The sequence below is a fragment of the Ictidomys tridecemlineatus genome, chromosome 2, assembly GCF_052094955.1.
Source record: "Ictidomys tridecemlineatus isolate mIctTri1 chromosome 2, mIctTri1.hap1, whole genome shotgun sequence".
NCBI lineage: Eukaryota > Metazoa > Chordata > Mammalia > Rodentia > Sciuridae > Ictidomys > Ictidomys tridecemlineatus.
The window spans coordinates 14,418,128-14,432,183 of NC_135478.1; the positions used below are offsets into that span (position 1 = coordinate 14,418,128).

General features: G+C 57.0%; 2 protein-coding genes and 1 long non-coding RNA gene across 3 annotated transcripts; 2 read left to right on the forward strand and 1 right to left on the reverse strand.

Annotated features, from left to right (window-relative positions):
- Positions 1-1,964: 1,964 nt before the first annotated feature.
- Positions 1,965-5,917, forward strand: LOC101964410 (IFI30 lysosomal thiol reductase). The gene is made up of 7 exons (XM_005333002.5): positions 1,965-2,416; positions 3,764-3,946; positions 4,022-4,096; positions 4,302-4,394; positions 5,161-5,313; positions 5,487-5,540; positions 5,621-5,917. The coding sequence occupies exons 1-7, from the start codon at positions 2,300-2,302 to the stop codon at positions 5,684-5,686; spliced, it is 741 nt and encodes a 246-aa protein (XP_005333059.2). The 5' UTR covers positions 1,965-2,299; the 3' UTR covers positions 5,687-5,917.
- On the reverse strand, positions 5,900-9,995 carry LOC110598896 (uncharacterized). The gene is made up of 4 exons (XR_002484774.3): positions 9,168-9,995; positions 8,876-8,931; positions 8,262-8,380; positions 5,900-6,302 (listed from the first exon to the last, which is right to left on the reverse strand). It is a non-coding gene; the product is annotated as an uncharacterized LOC110598896 (long non-coding RNA).
- On the forward strand, positions 9,949-12,695 carry LOC144374994 (mpv17-like protein 2). Its single transcript, XM_078037838.1, has 5 exons — positions 9,949-10,179; positions 10,604-10,774; positions 11,426-11,502; positions 11,613-11,741; positions 12,117-12,695. Exons 1-5 carry the CDS (start codon positions 9,993-9,995, stop codon positions 12,171-12,173), a joined length of 621 nt encoding a protein of 206 aa, XP_077893964.1. The 5' UTR covers positions 9,949-9,992; the 3' UTR covers positions 12,174-12,695.
- The last annotated feature ends 1,361 nt before the right edge of the window (positions 12,696-14,056 follow it).

Here is a 14,056-nt window from a genome sequence, read left to right on the forward strand (position 1 = left end):
CACAGGAAAAATTGTAGCAATTTTATTTATTATTGCTTCAGTCTCACCCAGCACAGGCTGAGGCTCCGCACAGTAATGTCCTGAAGACGAAGTGCTGAATCTTGGGAAGAACTGACGCAGGAGACTGAGGCAGGAGGATCACAAGTGTGATGCAGCCTGTGTAACTTAACAAGACCCCGTCTCAAAACGAAAATGGCTGGGGTGTGGTGGCTATTTCAGAGCACCCTGGGTTTGGTTCCCAGTATCACACACTAAAAAAAGGAAATGGAGGGCTCGGTGAGGGTCAGTGGCTGAGCAGATGCTCGGCCTGGGCGAGGCCTTGGGTTCCAGCACCACAAAAATGAAGAGGAGGAGCCAGGCTTGGTTACTGGCTTGGTCCTCCTAGGACACGGGGACTCTGTCTCTGGGGCTTCAGGGAAACTCCGCTCCGGAGTCTGCCACTGCTTCATGGAGGCACGTGGAGGCCGGGCTGAGGACTGCCCGCTGAGCTTCGTCTCCTAGCAGGGTCTGGTGTTTCTTCCTGGGACTGGGCTCCGTGGCTGGCCAGGCTTGCAGCATCTGAACCTGTTATGCTCGAATTCGGGACCCCCAGAGACCACCAGAGACCAAGATGGATGTAAGCAGCAAAGAGGTGTTTATTGCGAGCTAGCTCGGTCCTCTGCGCCCGCACACAGCAACTGGTGACGCTGAGAGGCCCCGAGCCCAGGGTTTGCAGCAGTTTTATGCACTCTTTGGAGAAGGCAGGGACCCCCACATACATCACAGCATCTCCTAGCAAATCATCACACACCGAGGGAAAATCAAATAACAACTCTAAAACCTGATTAGCGCAGTCACTGGCGGGAACAAGTTGGGTAGGGGTGATTGGTCACTACAAGAGGGGGATTCGTTTGAACTGACTGGTTTAAGCCACCAAGGGTGTTCCTGCTGAACTACAGGGTTTCCCAACTCGTTATCAACCACCATAAACTACTGGGCGGGTCATCTGGATCCCAGGTATTTCCCTGTCTCATGCTGATTGGTGGCTGCTAGGGGGTAGCTACGGGTCCCCATCTACCCTGACTGAGTCTGGGACACCTGTCGCAGCAGATCTCTCCTGTTATTTGTAGATAAACCACTTAGCAGGGTGGGAATGTGCCTAGGAGCATTCTGTGGGTCTTTCCAAGGACAAAGGTCATGTCCCTTCCTTGGACAGGCTCTGATCTGAGATAGAGGCTGGTTTTTCAAACCTCGTGGTTATTCAAAAAAAATAAAAAATCCCCTAGCCTCCATCCAGGCCCTTTGTGGAGGCCACACTTCGTCTGCATTGCTGGGGCCGCTGGAGTGGCCGTCCTGGATGGCCCCTTCCCAGGGCCACAGGACCCAGCTGTACCCTCCTGGGGCCCAGCCTGGAATGAGTGCTTCCTGCCTCTGAGGGCTCTGTGGTGGCTTTATCCCCCAAACCTCTCTCCTTCCCGTCCTACAGATGGGGAAACTGAGGCTCCCTTTCTCTAAGGGATCAGTGGTGTCCCGGGAGCAAAGTGGGTGCCAGACTGACTCCATCTGCTCTGCGGCCCCCCCAAGTCCACCCTCTCCACCCACCCGCCTTGTACATGGCAAACGCTTCCCTGCCCCGCAGGGCCAGGACATCCCCACCCCAAGCCTTGCTCAGGAAAGAAGGTACCCAACCCTCCTGTCCCCCACCCCAAAGTAGGGGTGGGGATCCCACTGGGTGGCGGCTTCTGCTTTTTGTTGAGCTGTGGCCAAGCGGGGATCAACTGGTAGCGCAGAGTCTGGAGCCCGAGGCGGGAGGGGGAGGGGCCAGTCACAAGGGTTAGGCAAGGAGAAGGGGTCATCCTGGGCCTGGCCGGAGGGAGGGGACCCAGGCCGCACAGCCCCTGCTGGCTTCAGGCACAGAATCTCATCAGAGCTCAGGAGCGCCCTAGCGTGGGACCCAGAGGCCATGGACAGGCCTTGATTCCCTGGGGATCCCCAGAGTGTCCCTGACTCACCCGGGCTCACAGGGCTCTGGACCCCGGGCCGGCATGACTGGGTGCGGCCGGCGGCCCAGCAGGAGCTAGGAGGTGACCGACCGCCTTGTCTTGATCTGGGGCGCAGCGTCTGGCCAGGTTGGTGGCGTGGGCAGGTTGGAAAGCAGGCCCAGAGAAAGAAGGAAAGATCCCAGCGACACTTGGCCTGGGCCCCGAGGGGCGTGGGCACCCGAGGGTGGCCTGGCCTGGGGGCGGGGCCACCGCCAGGATAAAGACGCCTCCTTCCCGCGGGCGGCCACTCCAGCCGCTGCGCCTTTGCCCCCGCCGGTATGGCCCCGTCGCCACTCCTGCCGTCCCTACCGCTGCTGCTGCTGCTGCTGCTACTGGAGGTCCCCGCTGTGACGCGGGCGTCCTCGTTGGCCTCCCAGAGGGTGTCCGCCTGCAAGGTAGGGTCGGACGGCGACGCGGCAGGCGGGCCAGAGGGGACCGCGCCCCAGCGGGGCAGGCGGCTCCTCTCCTCTGCCCGGACTTTGCTTGGGAAGATCAGGTGGGGACTCCCGAGGGGACGCAGTCCCAGCCGGTGCCCGCTCTCCCGCCCCATTCATTCCCGTCACCGTGGTCACACACATGCCGAGTAGTTTTGCTTCCCCATCGCGTGTCTGAGACCCGCAGCTGTCACCCGCCCGACCCTCGCGATTGATGGTTAAGCACCTACGGTATACTTCTCGCCTGGGAACCCGGGCCTCCTCCTGGAGGCAGAGGTGACCCGATGATCTAAGGGCTCGCGGCGCCGGCGCCCGCAGGCGCTCGGGCCAGTTGGGCGCGCATTCCAGCCCAGAGGAGGCCTGCGCGCTTCTGCTAGGGAGCAGCAGATGCCCCGAAGGCTGAGCGACTTGCTCATGGTCCCGGAGACCAGACCCGCCTGCCACCCTTCTGCTGAAGCCGGAAGTCAGCACATATTAGGCGCCGCCTCTGTTTAGTGGGGCATGGGTGAGGTTCACGTGGATCCCCGGAGAGGAAGGATAAATAAGTCCGTGTGGGAGTCCGTCCTTGCTTAGCTCAGGGCCCAGGATCTGGGGAGGGAAGGAGTGATAAGAAATGAGCATGCATTAGGCTTCCATGGTATGCACCTCCAAAAAAGTAGAGCTGAGGCTCGGCATGGTGGCACACGCCTGAAATCCCAGCAACTTAGGAGGCTGAGGCAGGAGGATCATAAATCTGAGGTCACCTCAGAAACTTGGTGAGGCCCTAAGCCACTTAGCGAGGCCCTGGCTCAAAATAAAAAGAGTAAAAAGGGCTGGGGTGAGCTCAGCGGTTAGCGCTCCTGCGTGGAATTCCCAGTACAGCGACCAGGAATACAAGTGCCTGACCCTTCACTGTATCCAGCCCTTATGAGTGAGGGGGCATTACCTCACTTGGAGGGAAGCAAGGCCTGTGCATATACTGAATGCCTACTGTTTGCACGACTGTTCTGCCTGATTTGTAGACAAAGTGAGACTGAGGACCGTTTGAGGGTACAGTAAAATTTCTGATGGCTGGAGTAGTGGCTCGGGTGGTGGAGCACTTGCCTCGCCTGTGCTTGACCCTGGCGTCCACCCCCAGCACTGCAGAGACAACAGAAAAAGAAAAAGCAGGGTCCCCCACCCCCACCCTGCAAGACCTGGCCCAAATTCAAGGTGCACCTCTTGCTTGCCCTTTCCCTTCTCCAAGAATCCCAGCGCGGCCCCAATGCACGGGGAGCTGCCCCGGGGGCTGCGCCTGCTCACACTCGCCCTGCGCCCTGCTCGTGGCAGGTCCACGACCTGTGCCTGCGGGAGCCCCTCCAGAAGTCCCCGGAGCTGCTGGTCAATGTGAGCCTCTACTACGAGTCCCTGTGCGGAGGCTGCAGGTACTTCCTGGTCAGAGACCTCTTCCCAACGTGGCTGATGGTCATGGAGATCCTCAATGTCACCCTGGTTCCCTACGGAAACGCCCAGGTGGGTAGGCGCCAGGGAAACCCGGGAGGGGTCGCCGGGTGGCGACCCCGGGCTCACTGGGCTCTCTGCTTGCAGGAGCGGAATGTCAGCGGCACGTGGGAGTTCACGTGCCAACACGGGGAGCGGGAGTGCCAGCTGAACAAGGTGGAGGTGAGCGGGGACCGGGGCACGCAGTGGCTGCGCAGCCTGGGGCACCCGTAGGGAAGGACCGCTACCGGCGCCATCCTCGGCGCCTCCCGCCTCGGCGCCATCCCATCCGCCTTACCCTCATCCGCCGTAGGCACTGTGTTTGTCCCCAGAAGCCTTGGGGTGTCGGGACCCCTCCTGACCTTGGCCGCCCCCTCTCTGGTCCCAGGCCTGCCTGTTGGACCAGCTGGAGAAGAGCGCTGCCTTCCTCACCATTGTCTGCCTGGAACAGCTGGACGACATGGAAAAACATCTGAAACCGGTGAGCAACGCGGACCCTGGCCAGCCCAGGTTCCAGTCCCAGCTCCACTGTCCTTGTCGCCCCAGGAAAAGAGCTTCTCTTGTCAAAGCTCCCTTCTCTGGGTCAGGGGGACACAGGCAGGTCCCTTGGGGGGGTGCAAGTGCATCAGGGAAGCCGTACTGGAGGAGGCATCTCTGAGCTGGGCATGGAAGGAAGCGCAGGAAGATGCAGGGACATAGATGATAGGATATGGGGACAATAGATAGGAGAGGCCCTACCTATTTCCCTGGGGGATTGTAAAACAAAAATAATAATTGCCCAAAGAAAGGGTGATCCCCCACCCCAATCATGTATTCATTCATCAAACATCCAGGACACCCAAGAAGCCTCACCCCATCACTCCCCACCTTGCAGGATCAGAGGGGGGCTGGGGAGTGAAGAGGATGAGGGAACACTGGGGAGGAGGGAGGAGGAGGAGGAAGGGTGTTCATGCGTGGGAACAGCATGCACCAAGCTCTGAGTGTAGAGAGACCCGTGGAAAGCGGCTGGTCTTAGCAGGGAGAGCACCAAAGGTGGGAGGCAGGAGTAGCCTGAACCCCAGCCTCAGGGGCCTCCATTCAGGCCCATAATGAGCACCTACTGTTTATGGGCACTGTTGCATGGCTGTGGAACCAACTGTCCCCTCTTGCCAGTGAGGAAACAAACCTGGTGGGGGGGGGCAGAGGGGACCGTTGGGGAGATAACAGGGAGGAAGCCGAGCAACACGCTGGCCCACCCCTTGCCCCAGTGCCTGGAGCTCTATGCGCCCGAGGTGTCCCCAGACAGCATCATGGACTGCGCAACCGGGGCGCGAGGCACCCAGCTCATGCACGCCAACGCCCAGCTCACAGACGCGCTGCAGCCGCCCCACCAGTATGTGCCCTGGATCCTCGTCAACGGGGTAAGACTGTGTGTGAGCGCCCACAGCGGGACCCTGGGAGGGGGTCCGGGTGGTGGAGGTGCCCACTGGTCTGAGCCAGTCTTGGGAACCCTGGCAACCCCTTGGGGGCCCAGAGCAGCAGAGCAGGATGGCGGGGCGGTGGTCAGTGGGGCTGCTTGCTTTTCTCTGTGCAGAAGCCCCTGAAAGACCCCAGCCAGCTCCTGAGCCTCGTCTGCCAGCTGTATCAGGTAAGATGGCGGCCGCCCGGGAGCCCGCTGCTGGGAGGAGCCCCTCCTGCCAGGACTCCCACTCTGACCCCCCACTCCAGGGTGAGGAGAAGCCAGATGTCTGCTCCTCCATGGCCACCACCCCCAGGGAGGTCTGCTACAAGTGACCAGGAGTTAGTGTCCCAGGACGGAAAGGACAGGAAGAGCCAGAGCCTAGCTGCCACCCTTCTTCGGATCCCCAGCCCTCGGCAGATACGACTCACCAACTGGGGGACTTCTAGACACCCCGCAAAGCCCAGACCCAAAACTCCACCCTGTGATCCAGGGTTCTGCCTCCCTGAGAAAGGTGCAAGACTGAGATTCAATGAATACGTAATAAATTCACCTGGTTGTGACGATTTATTTCATTCCATTTTTTGCAGCACTGGGAATGGAACCCAGGGCTTTGGGCAGCCACTGAGCTACACCCCAGCCCCTTGGATAGTTTTCAAAAGTGGAAAAGTCAAGCTGGGCGCGGTGACGCACACCTGGAATCCCAGTGGCTTGGGAGGCTGAGGCAGGAGGATCACAAGTTCAAAGTCAGCCTCAGCAATTTAGCGAGGCCCTGTCTCTAAAAAATAAAAAGGGCTGGGATGTGGCTTAGTGGTTAAGCATCCCTGGGTTCAATCCCCAGAACCAAAATATCAGCAGCAGCCGCCGCAGCATCTCAGGGGTTGGGCTCGTGGCTCAGGGGCGAACGGTCTTGTTCTAGCCTGTGTGGGGCCCGGGATTCCATCCACAGCGCTGCAAAAAATAAAATAACAATAATGAATGCAGGCTCTGATTTTTCACTGTGCAGACCTGGGGATGGAGCAATGTGAGGACTAAATGCACCCTAGAGGGACTCTGGCCAAATTAACATTTTAATCATTAACTGAATTTCTGGCTGCTAATGGACTATTTTTGCCTAATATCGCTTGGAACACTGTCAGGACTCTGAGAAACAGCATGGAACAGAGAGGCTGCTGCAGCCCCGTAGTGGGGCGTCTGTCCTACATGTGCAAGGTCCTGGGCTAACCCCAGGGCTGCAAAAGAAAGGTAACAGAGACATGAGGACACTGGCCCAGCTCCCCTGTGAGAGCTGAAATCAAACCATTAGACACTTTCGGGACACGTAAAATCCCAAACAGGGGCCAGGCACAGTGATGGGCGCTGGGAGTCCCAGCTACTCAGGTGGCTGAGGCAGGAGGATCCCTGAAGCCCAGGTGTGGTTCGTGGAAAGACCTTTCTAGTTGCAAAACAAAAAGAAAAAAATGTGGGCTGGGGTTGTGGCTCAGTGGTAGAGCGCTCGCCTAGCAGGCGTGAGGCACTGGGTTCGATTCTCGGCACCACATAAAAATAATTAAAAAATAAAGATATTGTGCCACCTAAAACTAAAAAATAAATATAAAAAAAGTTTTGAGATATTAGATGTATAAAAAGAGAGAAAACAAAAACTGAAACAAGCTGAAGAAAGTGGCCCTGCACAGGTTCCATGGACGGCTCTCATTTCGGGGGGCGGTGGTGTTGCTGAGGGGGGGCACCATAGCACAGAGCTCTGTACTGTGAGAGCCATCAGGCTGGGTTGGCGGGTGGCGGGGCTGGACCCAGGTGCTCTACCCTGAGCCACACGCACTTCACCAGGATTATTTCCACCAAAACAAAGGAACTGCCAAGCAGCCAACATGACTCATGCCTGTTATCCCAGCAGTTTGGGAGGCTGAGGTGGGAGGATGGAGAGTTCAAGGCCAGCCTCAGCAATTTAGCAAGGCTTTAAGCAACTCAGCAAGATGCTATCTCTAAAAAAAAAAAATTAAAAAAAAAAAAGGGCTGGGGAGGTGGCTCAGTGGTGAAGCACCCCTGGGTTCAATCCCTGGTACAAAAAAAAAAGCTGAGTTTAATGATTGGAACCAACGTGCAACGTGGTGGGTTTGCAGAGCTGGGTGGAGCCCAGGCCAACGCTACATCCTTGGCTCTAAACTCACATTTTTAAATCACGGGCCAGTGAGCAGAGATTTTTAGGCAGTCGTAAACATCTTTAGATGGTAGTGAAGATCCAGTGGGGGCTGGGGAAGCAATCCAATAGGACACTTGGTTTTCGGTTCCAATGTCTTTATGATGATGACGTTTGGTATTCACTGAACTTTTTTTTTTTTTTTTTTGCACTGCCGGGGATTAATTCCAGGGACATTTGACCACTGAGCAACACCCCAACCCCCTCTGTTTCTCTTCCTCTTCACCTTCCTCTTCCACCCTCCTCTTTTTTTTTTTTTTTTTTTTTTTTGTGGTGCTGGGGATTGAACCCAGGGCCTTGTGCATGGGAGGCAAACCCTCTACCAACTGAGCTATATCCCCAGGCCACTCTTCCTTTTTTTCTTCTCCTGTTTTCAGAAAGGGTCTTGCTAAGTTGCTGAGGCTGGCCTCTAACTTGCAATCCTCCTGCTGCAGTCTCCCTGGTCACGGGGAGTGCAAAGTGTTTACATGGGCCAACTTGGTATAGATCACCTTACCACTTTTTGACTTCACAATGGGGTGACAACGAAACCCACAGGGCCATTAGGGTTTTGAATTTCAGGGCTGTAGTCAATGAGTACAGTGTCGGTGTTTCCCCTCCTGATCACGGGACTGACTGGGAGCTGCCTGGCATTCAGAGAGGATTGGACCTCACACCACCTGCTCCAGGAAACAGCCAAGTTCAAAGTCCAGAGAACTCTAGTGACCCACCATGTTATACACGGTCCGTTGTGAAGATTTCTTTGCCATTTACATGAAGTTGTGCAGCTGCACTGGCGGAGCATTGGGAAGGCGCAGTCCTAGTTTTCAGTGATGCCAAATCAGGAGGGCTGGAGGAAGGGTGGAGTGTGACCAACAAGATAAGCAAAATGGTTGGAGCTGTTTCTAAAGAGGCCCATAAAGACCAGGTGCAGAGATGCGTGCCTGGAACCCCAGCGACCCTGGGAGCCGAGACAGAAGTGATGAGGGACAGATGGATGTGAGACATGGGAACAGGAGTTAAGGGAACCAGTGTAACATGGAACCCCATGACCCCAGCGTGATTTCACTTAGCAATTCATCTTGTACAACCAGAGACATGGAAAATTGTGCTCTATATGCGTAACACGAACGGAATTACATCCTGCCGTCATACATAACAAATTAAAATAAATAAATAATTTAAATATTTAAAAAAGCCATTTATCTGCAGCCCTGCTTGACTGAAGTCAACAGAGTATGTTAAATTCCTCAGCAAACTACCTGTTGTCTGTAGGGGAAAGACAGACTAGGAAATGCCAACAAGAAGAACACCACTTCCCCTGAAGAAGGGACGTAGGACTTACAAGGAACAAATCCCAGAATTCAGGCAGATCAGGATAATTCTACGCAGCCGTAATATCTGTAAAAAGAGGTTCAAATTAGGGCTGGGGCTGTAGCTCAGTGGCAGAGCACTTGCCTAGCATATGTGAGGCACTGGGCTTAATCCTTGGCACCACATAAAAATAAACAAATATTGTGTCCACCTAAAACTAAAACTAAAAAAAGAAAAGTTAGTTGGGGATGAGTCTCGGTGGTAGAGAGCTACTGAATTCAACTCCCAGGATCAAGGAAAAAGAAATGTAAGAAACATCTTACAAAACCAGGCAGGAACAGGATTTGGCCGGTGGTCAGTTTTCTGCAACACAGATGACATTTTCCCCTACAGAAAACGAGGAGGTCACAGTTTCTACAACAGCACAATGCTGCTGTGATATGATTCAGCCCAGGACAGTGTCTAACGTTTATTTTTAGGCAACTGAGGTCTAAGACCCGGGAAAGGTCAGGACCAAGGTCAACATCTGGATGAGGTGCAGAGCTGAGGCTTCTTCCCCACGTCCAACTTCCAGAAGGCTCTGCAGGAGGAGACTTCAGTCTCCTGTAGCGGTCAAGCCCACTCTTGTCACCAACTCCAGGAGAATCTGGAAATCTGGAAGGCACTCAAACCCAGACTGTAGTACCTGCCTAAGATTGGCCATCTCAACGCGGGAGGCGGGGCAACAGGCAGCGATTGGCCAATAGTGGCATCCGGGGGTGTGGTTACTGTTATCCATAGGCCGGCTCAGAAAGGGGCGGGAAAGGGGGGTTTAAAGTTCCCCCAGGGCACGCTGGATGTCAGGGCAACACTTACTTGCGATTGGTCCGCTAGTTCGGGAGGCGGTACATAGCTGCTTTCAACGACCGACCCTGGGAGAGCTCGGCTGCTTATTATTGGTCAATACTGCTAGGGGCGGGCAAGTGAAGCTCCGTGAAAATCAGCGATTGGTCGGGGGCGACTTGGGGCGGACACGAGGGCTGGGAGACAGTGTGGATTGGTCCGCGGCGGAGTGGGCGGGGATTCGTGGAGGCGGGGGGACTCATGGTTGGCTGGCGCAGGTCGGGGCGGGGCAGAGCGGCGCGCCGGTTCCTGCGCCCAGGGTGGCGATGGCGCCGGGTGGCTGGCAGTGGCTGCGCGGTCTGTGGGCAGCGGGGCAACCCTTGTTCCAGGGCCGTGCGCTTCTCATCACCAACACTCTGGGCTGCGGCGCACTCATGGCAGCTGGGGATGGCGCACGCCAGTCCTGGGAGATCCGCACCCGACCTGGCCAGAGGTTTGACCGGTGGCGCTCAGGTGAGGACGCCGGCGCTGCTGGCCCTTCACCTCCGGGGACCTTTGTTCCTACCTAAGATTCGGATATCTTCGTATCCGGCCAGTGATCATTCATCCCTGATCCGTAGCCTCCGTCTCCGTCAGGACACAATCTAGGCGTGCACTAAGTCTAAGGACTCTGATGATCCCTCCCTTAGTCTCTGTCCCCTAACACCCCCAGGTGTCCGTCACCCCCAATCCCTGGGATCTCTGCCATCCACCGAGGAGCCTGGAACGGCGTCTGTCTGGCGGTGGGGCTTGTAGTGGAGGAATACACGGTTGAGCTCGCCCGATTTTCTGCTGAGGCTTGGGGAGAGCATAGAGCTTACCCACATCTTGGCCAGAGGGGAGTGTATTGTGGGGCTTGCTGGCCTGATCTGGCACCCTGCTTCTTCTGCCGCCTCAGCCAGCATGTTTATGGTGGGCTGCAGCATGGGCCCCGTCCTGCACTACTGGTACCTGTGGCTGGATCGCATACTCCCTGCATCGGGCCTCCGAGGCCTCCCAAACATCCTCAAGAAGGTCCTCGTGGATCAGCTCGTCGCCTCTCCTATGCTAGGCGTCTGGTACTTCGTGGGTAAGGAGCCCAAGATCTTGGGTTTTGCCCCTCATAGATTGGGATAGGTGGAGACAGGTTTGTGTTAAGGATGCTGAGGTGTGATTCTGATGCGCTTCCTGTGTAGGTGGCCCTGGACTGGGTGACAGAATAGACCCAATCTGACCCTCAGGGAGCCAGTGGGGGTTGGTGTGAATGGTGGTGAGTGTGGGGGAGATGAGGACATTTTTGGGGGCTGCTTTGAATAGGAGGTTGGACACTCAGCAGACACTGAGCTGGCAACAGGAGGGTCAGCCTACACAAAGGCCCTGAGGCCTAAAGGGAGAGGAGTGCGATTGGGATTAATGGGGTACAGTCATCCCAGCCCCAGGCTCTGTGGAGAGTCTTGGCAGAGCTGCTCGTCCCCACCCTCCAGGCTCAGAGTTTCCTTGGCTGTAAAGAAGAACTAAAACCAGATTCTACCCCAGGGCATCTCCTTTGAAGCATGTGTTTATTTTATAAGTGACTTGTTCTGTGTTGTTCCCCTCCACCAACCACCCTGCTGTCCCATACCCTCTGCTTGGGTCGCTCTGTCACTCAGAGGTCCAACCCCGCCCCACCATCATCATGGGTCTCTTTCACCTCCACGGTAAGCTGTGGCCTCTGACACTCATTTCTTGGTTTCCTTCCCAGGCCTCGGCTGCCTGGAGGGCCAGACACTGGACGAAAGCTGCCAAGAGCTGCGGGACAAGTTCTGGGAATTCTACAAGGTGCGCATCCCCAGGCCCCGCCCACCTGCAGCGCCGCCTCTGACGGCCCTCCTGCCCCGCCCCTCAAGGCTCTGGCCCCGCCCCTTACCGCACTCCGCCCCTCCCCCTAGGCTGACTGGTGCGTGTGGCCCGCTGCGCAGCTGGTGAACTTCCTCTTCGTGCCCCCCCAGTTTCGGGTCACCTACATCAATGGTCTGACGCTAGGCTGGGACACATACCTGTCCTACTTGAAGTACCGGGTGAGTGTGGTGGGTGGACCCGGCACCCGGGGATTCCCCTGGGGCCATCTCCGTGAACCTCAGTGGCACTACAGCCACTGCAGAGGGTGAGGGCCCTGGCAGTTGGGCCCAGGGAGGGCAGGCGGGGAGCTCCCCGGCCATGGAGAGGCAGCTCTGCTGTCTGACGGTCTGGGTCAGGTACCGGTGTGACCACCAGGTCCCTGTATGCCTGTTGAGCAGGGCTGACTCCAAACCTGAGGACAGACAAATGAGGGCCCAGGGAGCAGGAGATTCGGCTGGGAGAGTTCCCCGCCCGCTTGTGCAAGGCCCTGGGTTCCATCCCCAGTGCCCCCGACACAGAAGCAATGCCTGTGACCAGACCCTCTGTGCTGACAGGTCCCCGGCCCTCTGACACCCCCAGGCTGTGTGACCCTGGGCACCCGAACGGACTGAGCTAACACCCAGGACTAGATCCCTGCTCTAGACAGGGCGACAGCGACTAAGAGCTGCCACGCCTCCCGTCCGAAGGGGAGTGGACTCCTGAAGCAGGCAGGGTCCTGGGGCCGTGTCCCAGCCCTTCCACTCCCAGGCATCTAGCTGAGCTCCTCCCAAGCTCACAGCGGGCCATTTCCCATCTGGAACACAGCCACCAGATGCACAGTCGTCCCCCAACCCTTTTCACTGGAAGCCTAATAAGACCTGTGACCAAGATGGCCCACCTGAGCACAGGGCCTCAGCCAGCCAGCTGGTCCCAAGCACCAAACCCTCACCACTGCCAAGGCCTGGCTCTGGGCCACACAGCCACACTCGGGCTTTTCCAGGCCCCTGGGGACCAAGGCAAGGACATGGCTGATCCCCTTGGAGTAGGGTCCAGCCTGGAGTCAACTCCAAAAGCTTCAAGCAGGACTGGAGCCTCCAGATCGCTTCTTTGGTCGTCAACATGGAAATTCCATTAAATTCTCTCTGTAACTGAAACCTTGTGAATGTCCAAAGACAGAAGGGGAGGGCGGGACCGCCGCAGAGGGACAGGGCATGGTCCATTCGCTTTATTGGATTGTGTGTAGTGTGTCATTACATCTCCTAGGGGACTGAGGGGCACGTTTGACACTTGTGACGTCAGAACAGGTCCGGAAGGGTGGTCCCAGGGTGGAATCCACTCCCAGCACCCCTCCCACCTAAAAGACAAAACTGGGGGCGAGGAGTCCTGGCCTCCTCCCCTGTGGTCCACCAGGAGAAGCCCGAGCAGGGGACCCGGGGCGCTGCATCAGGAGGGGCTGGCGGGCCTGGCCACCCCATCACCGCATCAGCCTGCTCTGGGGTGTCATCTGGTCCCCTCTTCACAACCAACAACTGCTGATGAGGGTGAATTTTAAAAAAAAAAGGTGAAGTCTCCAGAGGAGGGTGAGCGGTGACCACGACACGCCACAGCAGAGCAGGGGCAGGGCTGTATGTACAGGGGGGAGGGCGGGGGAGCCCGGGCCCCTGGGGGACATCTTCAATAAATAAATAAATAACTACGATAATAAATAAGGGCGATGGGCTACGGCAGGGGCGGGTCCCAGGCCCGGGGGGTGGGGCGGGGGCGGGGCTGCTCTCAGCAGGCGCAGTCCTGGTGCGGGGGCGCCTGCTGGTCAGTGAGCTGCGGGCCCTGCTTGGCGCCGGTCACAGCGGGGTCTGCCGTGTCCAGTGACTCGGACATCTTCTCGCAGATGACGTCCACCAGGCGCTCAAAGGTCTGCTTGACGTTGATGTTGTCCTTCGCACTTGCCTCAAAGAACTCGAACCCTGTGGTCAGGAAAGGGAGGGTAAAGATCCTTCTTTGCACCCAGCTCCCAGAGCCCGAGGACCCATTAAAGACACTGATAAGTCACCCAGGAAAGCCACACTGTGAACATCCAAAGACAGAAGGGAAGGGCGGGACCGTCCTGCGTTTCCCATCCTTTTTTTTTTTTAATTTTTTTTTAATATTCATTTTTTAGTTTTTGGTGGACACCACGTCTTTGTTTTATTCTTATGTGGTGCTGAGGATCGAACCCAGCACCCTGCGCAAGCCAGGTGAGCGGGCTACTGCTTGAGCCACATCCCCAGCCCCCTATCCGTTCTTCACCCTGAGACTGTCTCCAGGGCCCTAGCAAGCACTTCCGATGCCCACTGTCCAGCCCACGTCCATGCACAGGCCCTGGAGACCTCCCACACTCGGATCCAACTGTGCCCTCCCCTCCTCAGATACCGGCCATGGCTCCCTATTGTTCTAAGAAGCTCTGGCTCCTCGGCTCATGGTGGAGGCCCTGCACAACTGACCGCGTGTCCTCCAGTTAACCCCCGTGTTCCACCCC

What these genes read in the sequence shown, in the direction of transcription:
- LOC101964410 (XM_005333002.5), top strand. Translation starts at nt 2,300, where the DNA reads ATGGCCCCGTCGCCACTCCTGCCGTCCCTACCGCTGCTGCTGCTGCTG. An exon ending in AGAGGGTGTCCGCCTGCAAG is followed by an intron (nt 2,417 to 3,763) that starts GTAGGGTCGGAC and finishes TGCTCGTGGCAG; the next exon opens with GTCCACGACCTGTGCCTGCG. An exon ending in TCGTCTGCCAGCTGTATCAG is followed by an intron (nt 5,541 to 5,620) that starts GTAAGATGGCGG and finishes CCCCCACTCCAG; the next exon opens with GGTGAGGAGAAGCCAGATGT.
- LOC144374994 (XM_078037838.1), top strand. Translation starts at nt 9,993, where the DNA reads ATGGCGCCGGGTGGCTGGCAGTGGCTGCGCGGTCTGTGGGCAGCGGGG. An exon ending in AGGCGTCTGGTACTTCGTGG is followed by an intron (nt 10,775 to 11,425) that starts GTAAGGAGCCCA and finishes TTTCCTTCCCAG; the next exon opens with GCCTCGGCTGCCTGGAGGGC. An exon ending in AGTTCTGGGAATTCTACAAG is followed by an intron (nt 11,503 to 11,612) that starts GTGCGCATCCCC and finishes CCCTCCCCCTAG; the next exon opens with GCTGACTGGTGCGTGTGGCC.